Here is a 13,302-nt window from a genome sequence, read left to right as displayed (position 1 = left end):
CAGTTCCCAATTATTTCTAGTTTGCTACATGTGATTGGTCCAAAATACAGTCCAGTAAGAGTGCCATTAACCTAACAAATCATAACAGGGTAGCAACAAGAAGCAAGTTTATTGCTTGATTTATGACGAGTGCCATTAACCTAACAAATCATAACAGGGTAGCAACAAGAAGCAAGTTTATTGCTTGATTTATGACATTCAAGCATTTATTCTAGCGAACATCCAATATTTAGCATGACAGTATTCCACAAAAATGCAGAACATATTTCAATCAAGTAAAAGCTGAATCTGAGCTCCCAAAAGTTTAAGCGCTTCACTTATTGAAGTGCACTGAGAGGCAAGAAAAAGACGATAAAATGAATACTGAAACTCAAAGACAATCAAGACTCAAGAGTACGGAGCCAAACAAGGATGTAAACAGTTGTACTTGATGCAAAGCTAAAATAAAAAAATATTCAAAAATATTGCTATTAAAGTAACACACTGGTCGGATTCTGCATCCGGAAACAGCTAATAATACTACACTGTATTTATTCCGCAGTTTCCTACACAAAAATCAGGCCAGAGATACAGATATTGCTTTTATGCACATCAATGACCTGTTCAAGAATGAATGAGTGAACACTTGAGGCTTTAACACATTACATGAGATCAAGTTTGAGAGATACATGTGAATTAGTTCTAAGAACAGGGGCTTACACTGATGGAGCCTCCAAATCCTTGAACATGCAGCAGTTATCATGAAAGTCTCCCCCTTCATGTCAAGCCATCAAATTGATTTCGTGCAATCAGCCACAACCTCAAATATCGAGCAAAAATCTATCCTTGGATCGATCTCCATGATGCAATGATGGATAAACAATTGCTGTGGCCCATTGTGGAGCAATTTACATATGGACAAACTCATTAATGTAATAGTACACTCCCTGTTTCCAGGGGTCCCTCGAATTTCCGCAGCAGAAGTGATCTAACCTGTATAAGTCTCTTCGTTATCCCCCCAAAGAATACCAACTAAAAGACACCTAATTCGTGAAAAAGACAACTAAGAATGATCTTGTAGTCCATAAACATTGCCAATCACTCCAATGATACCAACTACTGCAGCCACTACCAGCATGGTCCATGAGAAAAACTTCTCTCCGCGGGTCAAACTTTGCCCTTGCCCATCCAACCGTAATGCAATAAGACATGGAAATATGAAACCTAATGATACTGCTGTTGTTGCCCCCGTAAACTTGAATGCAGTCCAAATGCTAGGAATCATTGTAGAACCAAGATAAAGCAAGGCCAACAACACAGTAGTTAGGATGTAAAGCCTTTTCTTACTATCTGAAATAGATGAATCGGTAAAAATCAAGGCATTAACTGCTTCTCGTAGTGAGAAATGAATAACTGGGAAAACAAGAACTAAGTGGAGAATGTATCCTATCCTAATGATATAATTCAGGGCAGCACTGTAGGGAATTCCAAGATCTGTATCAAAATTGGTGAGAATATCAGATTCAGTGTTCTTCCCAAAAAGCAAATATCCAGAGAAGGCTGTGAAACCATAAACCACTACAGTAACAAGTGTTGTGATTCTTACTACACGATTCATCTTTTGTGGAGAACGCCCATCAAGCTCATTATAAATAGGCTGAACATTGAAGTGACAAACATAAGCATTCGTCATAACTGGGATCACCACAAGCAAATTCACAATCGCCTTATTAGAACTAATATCCGGTGTCATCCTAGGAGGATCAATCTTCCCTTCAACAACCTTAACAAGTGCAATGGAACACGTTACAACAACAAAGACCACAGCAAGAGCAACTGAAGCAGCTGAAGTCAAGCTCAAGGAGTCAATCTTCTCCAACGCACACAACGGTGCCAAAAAGACGAGCAAAACCACCAATATCACAAGCTTCCTCTGATCCCAAACCCCATTACCCATCATCTGATCAAAAACCCCAACATGATGATACGAACCCGACATCACATCACCAATTATAATCAAATAAACAACCAAAACCCCTGCATTGTTTATAATAATACAAATCTCGGACAAGATCCTCGCAGGACGGCCTAGGGCAAACTGGACAACCTCTCCATACGACAGTGCTTTCGAATGCACCGCAAATCTAACCAGCAATTCGACACTAATCTCCGACAAAATCCCTATAACAACTATCAAAACCATCCCTAAACCTAACCCCAGAACCCCCATTGCCGCCGGCAACGCCATAATCCCAGCACCAATAATCGAAGTAGTCAGATTAAAAACTGCACCAGGAACCCCAGACCCTTTACCAATACCACCGACAATTAAGGGGTAATTAGGGTAATTATCAAATTCAGAATCATCAATATCAACATTACCATCAACCACATTTGGTGGTTTTACATACCCATTACTAGTAATTGGTAAAAGAGATGATGTATCATGATTTTGCAATTGTAATTCCACAAATTTATCTCTAGGAACAGCTGAATAACCACTAGCCATTGTCTAATATATCAACAATAAACTAGCGATTATAAGGAAAAAACTATATATATATTATATAATATGATTATATAACAAAATTGAATGAATCAAACAATAAAGATTATAACTTTAACGATTTTAAACTTACAGAATAACAGATCCAAGATGAATATCCTCAAAATCGTGAATTTGGGTTGATGGGATTTTTGAAAGAGAGGGAATTTGTGGAAGAAATAGAGGAATTTGGGGTAGATCTGAGGAGGGTCAACTGATAAAAATTGGGAAGATCGGAAAATGAAGAAGAAAGAATAGTATGAAAAATTGAAGAAATAATGTAAAGAGAAATAGAGAAGATTTATGGACCGTCAGATTAGAATGAACACGGTTTATTAAATCATAAGCAAGTAGAGAGGAACTTTCTTTGTGAGCAAAGTCTGGTTAGTCTATCTGTCGGTAAGATGTCAAATTTAAGGGTCACTTTTTTTTTTATGAACTTGAAATTAAAAAAAAAAAATTTAAAGTAAAAAAATTGTGGAAGAGTTTAAAAGTAGAAGAATTACAGTAAAATATTATTTGGTAAATTGATGGTCAGAAGGATAATGCTTAATATATGTACAATTCGGTGAGTTCGATATAGAATAGGACTTGGAGCCAAACTAATTTTTTAATGCTCTAATACTCTTTTTTTTTTTTTTTTTGAAGGAAATACTTTAATACTTCATACTTAAAGATCTTCTCTTCTAATGCTATGAATTATAATGGATTCATGTTAATGTACATAAACTTAATTTTAAATAGAGCTGGTGTATATCGAAAACATATTTACTCAAAAAAAATACAGAGTATATACATTAATACGGAGTATAATAAAAGTTGTCTAAATTTTTACTTGAATAATAAACAAATTAATTGTCCAAACTCATCAAGAATTATTTTGAGTGACACTTGATTATTTAGTGGGACACCAATTATATGGTTTCATGTTTCCAAAGCACGACAAAATCTGATTCATTTACTCCCTCTAATTAATTTATTACTTGTTTGATTTTTAAGTACAACTTTCCATTCAATGTAATATTCCATTAAATAAGATGTAATTCGTATATATATCTTTAGTTATGTACGACAGTACGAGTATTATACTTACAAATTATAATACAAATTACTATGTATATAATTTGTGTCATACATGACTTATACAAATTATATAATTTGTGTAATACATGACTTATACAAATTATATATAATATATATATTTGGAAACTAAACATTGAATGCGAATTAGACTATTTCTTACTGAATTTTATTTTGAATCATTGAACAATCCTTGAAGTAGAAAAGTCCTCTTGAAATTAATGTTTTAATCTCTCCAACTTTAAATTATATTTATTGAAATAAGTCTAAGAAAGTAGGTCCAATTATAATCAATTTTATTCTATTTTTTATATAACAAAACTATGTGAATCAATAAACAATCAAATTTATACTTTGTGGTGGTCAATATAGTCGTATCTGTAAGAGTATGTATTAGTTTTTAACAAGGAAAAAGCTCACGAGCACCCTGGTCCTGGGGCTTTAAATAAGAGAACTAAAAGTGGATACATTAAAGTAAAATAAATATTAAGTATACCGATCGATGCGTAATTTTGACATGCATTCCAAACTTAATACTATTATTTTAAATTATAAATTAATTAGTTATCTAACTCTCCAAGGGCGCTCATTAGCAACTTTCTTTAAACAATACGAATATACTTTGATCAATAAATATCAACATAACTTGGGTAACAAAACAAGTTAGCATGTATGTGTCTGTGATTTAATTCACATGCATAAGCTCATTATGTTGAAGCAAGCAATAGTCTAAACAGTATAGTTTTACTCAAACTTTTAGCTTTGCTTCAACATAGTGTTTTTCTTACCACTTTGTGGCTTTTACTTGGTAAATTAGATTAAACCTTCTGTGTAATATAATCTCTATTATTGTTTATAATATTGATCTCACTAATCACTATTATTTAAATAACATGCACCATATTAGACAGAATTGTAGAACATATGTTTAACTTAATTAACAATAGTGTTTCTAATGAATCATGCATATATTTATTTTATTTTTTTTACGCAAACTGGATGAAAGAGAAAGAGGGCATTAGTGATGGTGACAAACTGATAATGATTACTTGATAAGGAAATGGTTTTTGAGGGGCAGTAATGGTTTTTGCTTTGCAAAATGTGGAAGTGTTTTTGAATTTGTTAAAGGTGTTCTTTATATAGATAATACGTAATTGATTGAAATAAACATATAACAGACATAATAAAAGCACGAGTATGGTAACAATTGGGAAATTTCTAAAACAATTGTTGTACAAAGTGATACAACGGGCCTCTCACAAGAGGGCGGATTAGGTTTTTTTTGGAATTTGTTTTTTTTTTTTTTTAATAAATCAATTTTGCAATTTTGATTGGTTGAAAGGAGGGTATTGTACCACATGGCATATACAACAGTTGAAAATTAAGCTTAATCTAATGATATGGATTGTACCTTTCAATCTTGAGCCGGGGTTGGAGGTTTAATCTCTTTCTCTCAAAGTGTCTGACTCGTAAATTTGGGGTTGAATTTGAGTTTATTGGGTTGTTGGTGCAGTGAAGTTTTATTTCATTGTAAAGGTGAAAAGGTAACATATCATGGTGGAGAGAGAAACCAGTTGAAGTGATTTGTTGTTGCGTAGAAAATTAAAGGTGAATTTATTAGGCTGCCGGTGGAGTTTTCATGGTGGCTTGTTGGGCAGTTGGGAGTGTGTTGCGGTTGTGGTGGTCGAATTGGGAGATGCATATTACATTACTTTTGGAATTTGTGTTACTTTTTGTTGAATGAAATGGTTAATTACGTGGATCAGCCAACACAACATGCATATCAAATTATTAGCCAATAAAAGTAATATATCAGTCAATTGTTGTCTAATATCAATCATCATTAAAGACATATCAGACCTTAGTAAAAACGTATCAGCCAACAGAAGGTGCATAAAGCAGCATGAACTTTAACTAGTAGCCGTAACAACACCAACTTTTTCATTGGGTGCAAAAAATATCATAAATGAAAGCTAGGACCAAAAATTTTGTCGAAGACGTGGAATCTTGAATATTTATTAACCTTTTGCAAATTTTGATATCATATTTAGTCCTCAAGGTCCAAATTAACCAAAGACCTTAACCGATATATTTTTATAGCACGAAAATTGATGCTTTTTTGTAATTTCTTTTTTGCTAAATTTGATCTCAAAATTGACTAAATTGACCTCCAAAACCTCGTCTGATCATTTATCTTTTCCGCATACATATTGAGGCACATAATACTAGATAATTTTTTATAATAAAAAAATTAGATACCTTGTCTTCGACAAAATTTTTTGTATCAAGCTTCATTTATGATATTTTGTGCACCTAATGAAGAAATTTGTGTTGTTATAATTACTAGTCAAAATTCATGGTGCTACTTGCACCTTGTTAAAAGTTCATGCTGTTGAAGCCAATTTCGCCTTTTTTTACAAGAAGAATAGCATCAATAATAATGATAAATTAAAATGATTATATTAGGGTATCGAGAGAATAAGGGCATGTTAAGTTCAACTTATTTTTCACTTGTTTCTTTATTAATAAGTTCTTCAGCTAAATTCAGAAAATTAGTTTTATACAATTAAATTGACATATTAATGTCGCTTATGGGAGTTCACAGATTCAAGTCTCACCGTATGCAAAAACCCTTGTTTGGAGCCTCACCCACCATAAGCTAGATGTGCAATTCGGGATCAAATTTGGTGTATTAGGACATCCTAAAAAAAATTAAAATAAAAAATTACTCCATAGCATCTACATTTACGAAGGTATAGGACTTTAGGAGAATTTTTAATTTTAATTCTTTTTTTTTTAAAAAAAAAAAAAAAACCCCCCAAAATAATACAAAAACAAATACGTAGTAATAATAATAAGCCCGAGAACATGGCAAATATTTGAACAGGGGAACCCAAAAAACAACACACGCCCATAATTTGTCAAAAATTTCGTTTCTATGTTATAATTTCTGAATTTTTTATTCAAATTTCTGGTGTTCAATTCTTCAATTCGTTGATTTCCCACGAAAATTGATGCCGGAAAATCCAATTTTAGGGTTAATTGATGCGAAATATTGGCAACATTGAGATAGTTTTCGCGGGTTAGGGTTTCCAATTTCCGAATTTTGATGCAACAAACCTCAATCAAATTGAATTAATTAGACATGAGCAGATTATCGTTTCGACCTCGTCCTCTGGACATTCATAAGAAACTCCCCATTGTTAAATCTTTCAAAGATTTTGAAGATGATGATACTCCAACTTCTACTCGAAATTCCCAAATTTTACGCTATGCTGAGCCTGAAAATGAGGTATTGTTCATTTTATTCAAATCCCAGTTATTTTTTCTCTTTGGTATTGATTTTTTTTTTGTAATTTTGTTGAACTTCTCATTTTCTGTTGAAATTGGAAATTGAATACGTTGCTAATTGAGCTTGGTAGAAGACTAGAAGTTGATTAAATGCTTGTGTTATGTTATGTTGTGATGTATGTGAACTTGTATTGTAGGTTCAACATGTTCCTAGTAAGAAGACTGCGGCTGAAATACCGACCCCGGAATTTGTTATTGTTGATACATATGAAAGGGATTACTCTCGCACATTTTTCCAACCAACATCATATATACGTGCAAGAGGAGGTTTGTGCTGTGGCTTATATTACTTTGCAGTTTATTCAAGCGCGTATATTGATTGAAATGCTCGTGTTTGATGTATATATAACCTGTTAGAAATGCAAGAGGAGGTTTGTGCTGTGGCTTATATTACTTTGGGTGTTATGTTTTAAGGAGAATTGGGAGTCATTGGAAAGCTTTATGTGTCTGTGTTGGATATTTATGAAAATTTTTATGGATTTCGAGTAATGTAGGTTAGTGTTTGTGAATATCTGCAGCGCGAGCTGAGCTTGGTGAATTTGTTGAGTATGACTTGGACATGGAGGATGAGGAATGGCTTCATGAATTCAACGAAGATAAGAAGATTCTATCACCTGAAAAGTAATGTGATAACTAATGTTTCTTTCTTTTGACATTTGTAATTTTGAGATGAGTACATTTAGTGATTCTTTGTGGTCATTTAGTGATTCTGTGTGGTTTTCCGTGTGTTGTATTTTTGAATTTGTTGTACATTAGGGAAGAGATAAAAGTTCTTTTTATTAGCATACATGATATATGTTTGGTACCTAATTATGTTTCCCTGCTTATTGTTTTAGGTTTGAAAATCTTCTCTTCAAGCTGGAGGTTCTTGACCATAAAGCACGGGAGAGGGCAGGTGTTATAGCGCAAACACTTGGTTCCGCAATTCCTGTTCTTCTACATATCGATGCTGCAGTTGAGGTATGGGTGGTGGACTGATGGCCACTTTTCATTTTTTTTTTTTTGGCCTTATCCTAACCATGCCTTTTTTTTTTTTTTTTTATGTTTAATATCCCATGATGGAATTTGTAGGCCCTGCAATCTCAGCCAATAAAGTATGCTGTTCTTGAATCTGTTTATTGGTACTGGAAGGAGAAGGTATGCAATGAAATTCTATTTTGCAGCTTTAGTAGTTTGATCTTCAAAATCCTATGTTCCTGTAAGACCTTCCAGTGTAATACCAGATAGTTTAAATTACTGTGATGGACTACAATGATCTAGTTTGAGGAGGCTGTTGAAAGTACTGAGTGTTTTCTTTTTATATGTTTTTTAGACCAGTTTTGTAAGATTTAAATAAAATAAAAATTGTATGGTATTTGATGGAATCACATTGTCAGTGTAGACCATTTATTTACAGCAAGGGCTGTTTTAATATGTTGTGGAAGCCATTGAGCATGTCAGTTCAATTGAGGAAAACTTTAAACTGAGGGCTTGTTTCTTATTGTTTTTGTTATCCTGTTTTCAGTTTTTTTGTATACAAAAATTTAAAAATAGGTGTTTTTCACTTTCTTGTTGTCATTTTTCTAAATATTCATGATTTTAATAAGTTTGACTAACTTTTTACTTTTTATATGACATTTTGTGTGACTTTCAAAACAATAAAACCAAATTACAATGATACCTAATGAACCCCCCCCCCCCCCCCCCCCCCCCCCCCCCCTTTTTTTTTTTGGATAATAATAGAGATTACATTAGAGAGACACCAAAAGGGTTAAGAGGTCATGGTAGGAGAATAAACTCATGCTCTTGAGTTATTATGAAGCAATTTTATCTACAAAATGAAGAAGAGTCCAGTATTTCTTAAAACCTATTTCTTAACTCCAGCGATGCAGAAGCGGAGAAGCCTATATAAATGAACTTAAAACCACGAGTTCCTTAACTCAGGGAAGATCTATCAATAGTAATCTGTTGGTTTCCTTCTTTCCAAATGTGCCACTAAATTGCTAACATGCCATCTTCCACCTTTCAACTCAGCACATATTAGTATGTCTCATTTGGTAGTCTGTTAATGAAGCTGAAGTCAACTCGGCACATCGTATTATTCAGTTTCAACTTCATCTAGAGTACCGCTTTAATTGCATAAGTCTTGAAAATAAGTAGCACCAACTTATTATGGTGATAGCACTTGCATTTGACATCTAGCATGAGGTTTCCTTTCTTTGTTAATTGTTATACTTTGGTCAAATGTATTTAACACACTTTATAAATGAATTTGGCAGCATTAAATTCTGCATGGTTGAAATTATTTATCCATATTCCATCTGCATCAAGAATGATAAGTGTAAAATTACATTCATTATAGGCTCTCAACTTTAAAAATCTGACACATGATAGTTTGTTTAGTCTCTGCTTCTGTAGGACTCATGTTATTTGAGTTCCATGTTCCATTTTATATCTTTCTTATTTGAGGTACAATTCTGGCACTATAGTACATTATGTAAAATTACTCTATTTATTTTTCCCTTCACAGCGTGAGCGGTGGCAGAAGCCTATCCTTAGGCGTTTGCAGGTTAGTCTGAAATCCCTTGCTTATCCTTTCTCTAGAAACTGGCACTTTCCATGTGTGATGGGCATGAAAAGAGTCCAATTCATGTTGGAAATTGTGCAGCCAGGCTTACATTGCTGGTTCTGTAGTTTTGTTCTTATGCTGATTGATTTGATTTGTGATTTCTTACAGCCACCACCTCCTGTTAATGATACAAATCCATACAATGTGTTTAGGCCAAGAGAGAAAGCCCACAGACTCCATACAAGAAGGGTGCGTACCTGAACTATTATTGCATTCTTCTTCAGGATATCAGATTGTTCATTTATCTTCAACATCCACTTTTATATTATTGTAGTGTAAAAATAATCAAATCGTATTCCTTTTACATATAGATGCAAAGGAGGGAAAACAATGTGCAATCTTTTGAAAAGCTTCGTCAGGTAAGAAAACCTTATCCGTGGTTCAATCAGTTTTGCAGTATTTGAATTAGTTCAAGATGACGAGGATGTTTTGAACCAAAGGGAACATTGTTTTTATTGAAGAGTTTTGTGGTGGTGGCATGCATGTTTTTATTGATTGCCTTTGGTAGTCTAGAGATTGGGATACTTTTTTGTTGAGCAGTTCATTTTGTTTTCTTTTTTCCCTGGCGATTTTCTGAGGAGAAAAATCTGACTGGAGTTTTAATACCGTTTCAGGTCAGACGCAACCTTGACCAAGCGAAGACCATTTTGGAAGCACTAATAAAGGTGTATTTCCTATGCTACTTGAGGTTTTTTCTTTGGATTGTCTGTGTTTCTTGTTTATGATAAAAACCTCTTTTTATTGTGCTCCCTTGTACTTTATCCCTGTATTTGGATTGTTGTCACTTTTTTATCAGAATTCTGTTTATATTAGTTTTTTTTTTTCTTTTTTCTTCATGGATCATTGGTTTCCTTTATCTCTAATCATTTATGACTGTGTGCAGAGAGAAGAGAAAAAGAGAGATGTTATGGAGAATGAAGTGAGCCTTCAGAGGATACAATTGAAGTACAAGGTACTTATGATGTCCTATTTAATGCCTTTATTTGAAGTTGCTCCTATTATTGCAGTTGCATTTATTGCAAATATATTGCTGTCTTTGGTGTCATAATTTATCTGGCCTATGTTAGTGATCTTCAATTGTAATTTATCATCCTTCTGTTGGTCCAATTAAGCTTTTTAGTGAGCAATTTGCACTGAGGAAGATTAACATCATAATTATTTATCTGGCCTATGTTAGTGATCATCAATTGTAAATGTGTAATACACCGTCCTTCATATGCTGAGCAAAGCCTAGTTGTTTTTAACTGAATCTGTTGCTTAGTGTGCTATGCCGTATGCTGTAAGAACCGAGGATGATATTAGTACCAAGAGTACCCTTGCTGCTCTTTCCGATGTATGATCTTAAAGTAATATCATATTGTCATGAGAGAAGTGAACAAGTGATGTCAGGAATCTGTTGTCAAAAATAAATAAAATAATTAAATTGAAGCATTGATTGAACTCTATCCAATTCTGATTGATTGAAATGTGCATTTTGTGCCAACTGCCTGTGTACGACAAAAAATCCATAATGTCTTGTTTCTGCAGCATGAAACTGAGCTGCTTGAAGATAGCTTTATCCTTCCGTCGTTTCAACCTTTCTCTAAATTTGGCTCAAGTGAAGATGAATTTATGGATTCAGAAGATGCTGCGATCAACCAGCCGCCTGTCCAACCTGGTAGAGTACAATATCAATTTGTTGATTCTAAGCCAGTAATGGTTCAGGCTGGAAGCTTGAGGCATGATTTGAGATGGCGTAATGTAGCAAGCAATTGGATACGTAGAGTGGTAAGTGCATGCCTGTGATTTCAATTTTCAAATTTGGCTAAGTAATTGTTACGCTCATTTAAGCATACGGACCTACTCACATATTGAAGGGTTGTATTTTGTCCTTTGTCCCCATGTAATATTCAAATTGTTGACTTTGCCTCAAAATATGAGAATGCTATCATCAAAAGTGCATTGAAGATGTGAGCAAAAGGTTAACACGGTTGTCTTAAATGAGGACAAAAGGGAATCTTTTTGTTGTGCATTGCGCTTTTCCTATATTTCCGCTTTTCCTATATTTCCATTTTGATTGGGGAGTCTATTGCAGGATCCATTAGAGCCAGTTATGGCGTTTACCAAGCCTCTTGTTCCAGAGAAGCTGGCAGCTGCTGGAATTGCGCCCCCTTCAGATTCAATTGTGCCCCCTTCAGATTCCTCAAAGGCTTCTGGTTCTGCAAGATCACATGCTTTTCGTGGGAGAATTGGTCGAGGGGGAAGAATGATATTTGATAGATGGAATCCACTTATGCATACGCCAGTCAACTGTGGAGATTCCTTGTACCTGTCTCCGAGACAACAGCCCTAAACACAGTTTTACATAGCCAGGCTAGTCTGGTTTGAGCTGTTCTTTGTAAAAATGTGGGAACCAAGTTGTCGCTAACCTGTCCTTTGCCAATCCAGCATCTGTCAAATGCTAATTTGCTGCTTCATCACTCTTGCATTGGCAGCATGCAGTCCTTTTTGGTAGGATTTTTCTAAACTGATTAAGTGCGGTGGAGCTCTTCAGTTCTTGCAAATTGAAGGTATGCATATTGGTTTGGAAGAATACGATTGATCACAGGAATTAAGAACCTAATTAAATGTGGGGAGCAGCTTCCTGATACTTTGTTTTACCACTATTCTATCAACAAATGAGCAGTCCCTTAGATGATTTGTTGGTATTGCCATGCTACATCAAAAACGTAGGTGAAACTTCATTGTTGTTATTGTGCCTCTTGTTTGATTGAGCTTAGGCTTTGTAAAATTTGAAACGAAAATTTCAATCAAAACGTGATTGACTGTGTATAGCTTTGTAGAATAGGTGATTCATGGTGAACTATGTCGCACATGTTTGCAATTCGGTATAGCTCTATTTAGTATTCCAGTGCTTTGCAAGCTGGAAAATTTGTGATTTATAACTGTATCCTTTTTTCTAGTTTCTTATCTTTGGGACTCTTATGTTGTGTATTCTTTTTTTATAGCTGTCTGCGATCACAGCTCAAAGCTTGGGCCAATGTTGGAAATTTGTCGGGGTACACATGGAAAATTAGGCAAATTTGTAATGTCTTTGTATCTTTTTTTGATTGCATTAAATAATAATAATAACAAAAAGGATCATTAGCCCTAAAATAATGGTGTTAAATAGTTTGTTTTAATCGGATTGGATTTCTTAAATTCGGTTTGGATTGGACTCCAATTTAGATTGGATTGGATTTGGATCAAATCCAAACCAAACATTGAATAGACTTATAGACGTCTCTAGCAAAATGATGTGTAGGCCAGATACAAGATTTTTGCCCATGAATGACGATGCTTTTGAAGAGATTGCAGGTGCCATTGTGCGAGAAGCTTTTGTAATCTCTCATAACATTATTAGCTCTGTGGCTGACACTTCAGGAGGATTTCGTGATCAGGGAATGATGCCAATGGATAAACGCTTGGAGACGCGGAAAGAACAGTATAGGAAGGATATGATTAACTGGGATTGCTGCCTAGAACGGCATTTGGAGTTAATGGAGGCAGTTGTGGAGAAACTATAACCATTTCTTGTTAATGGTGGGTGCTCATGTACTGCCTCCAGCAAGTAGCCTCCTCAAGGCGCTGAGTAGCTGCAATATTTATGTCTCCTTCTCAATTGAAAGACATTAAGAGAACGAGATCAGCAAGTAAGGATTCTATAAATGATCCGTCTCATGTGTTCTTATATGTGTGTCTTTAAGTTTGTTTCCAAAAA

The 13,302-nt window shown here is 34.5% G+C and overlaps 1 protein-coding gene and 1 pseudogene across 1 annotated transcript; one reads left to right on the top strand and one right to left on the bottom strand.

The window, feature by feature from the left end:
• Window positions 1-414: 414 nt before the first annotated feature.
• LOC145588060 (amino acid transporter AVT6E pseudogene) lies at window positions 415-2,871 on the bottom strand (annotated as a pseudogene).
• A 3,610-nt stretch (window positions 2,872-6,481) lies between these two features.
• LOC145588059 (uncharacterized) lies at window positions 6,482-12,512 on the top strand. The gene is made up of 12 exons (XM_081644705.1): window positions 6,482-6,896; window positions 7,093-7,222; window positions 7,474-7,576; window positions 7,792-7,915; window positions 8,027-8,092; window positions 9,465-9,503; window positions 9,672-9,752; window positions 9,875-9,922; window positions 10,178-10,228; window positions 10,447-10,515; window positions 11,091-11,330; window positions 11,638-12,512. The coding sequence occupies exons 1-12, from the start codon at window positions 6,750-6,752 to the stop codon at window positions 11,893-11,895; spliced, it is 1,356 nt and encodes a 451-aa protein (XP_081500831.1). The 5' UTR covers window positions 6,482-6,749; the 3' UTR covers window positions 11,896-12,512.
• The last annotated feature ends 790 nt before the right edge of the window (window positions 12,513-13,302 follow it).

This window comes from Chenopodium album, chromosome 17 (genome assembly GCF_948465745.1).
Source record: "Chenopodium album chromosome 17, dcCheAlbu1.1, whole genome shotgun sequence".
NCBI classification, from domain to species: Eukaryota; Viridiplantae; Streptophyta; class Magnoliopsida; order Caryophyllales; family Amaranthaceae; genus Chenopodium; species Chenopodium album.
The sequence above is the reverse complement of the archived record's forward strand: the minus strand, read 5'-3'. Positions and strand labels throughout refer to the sequence as shown.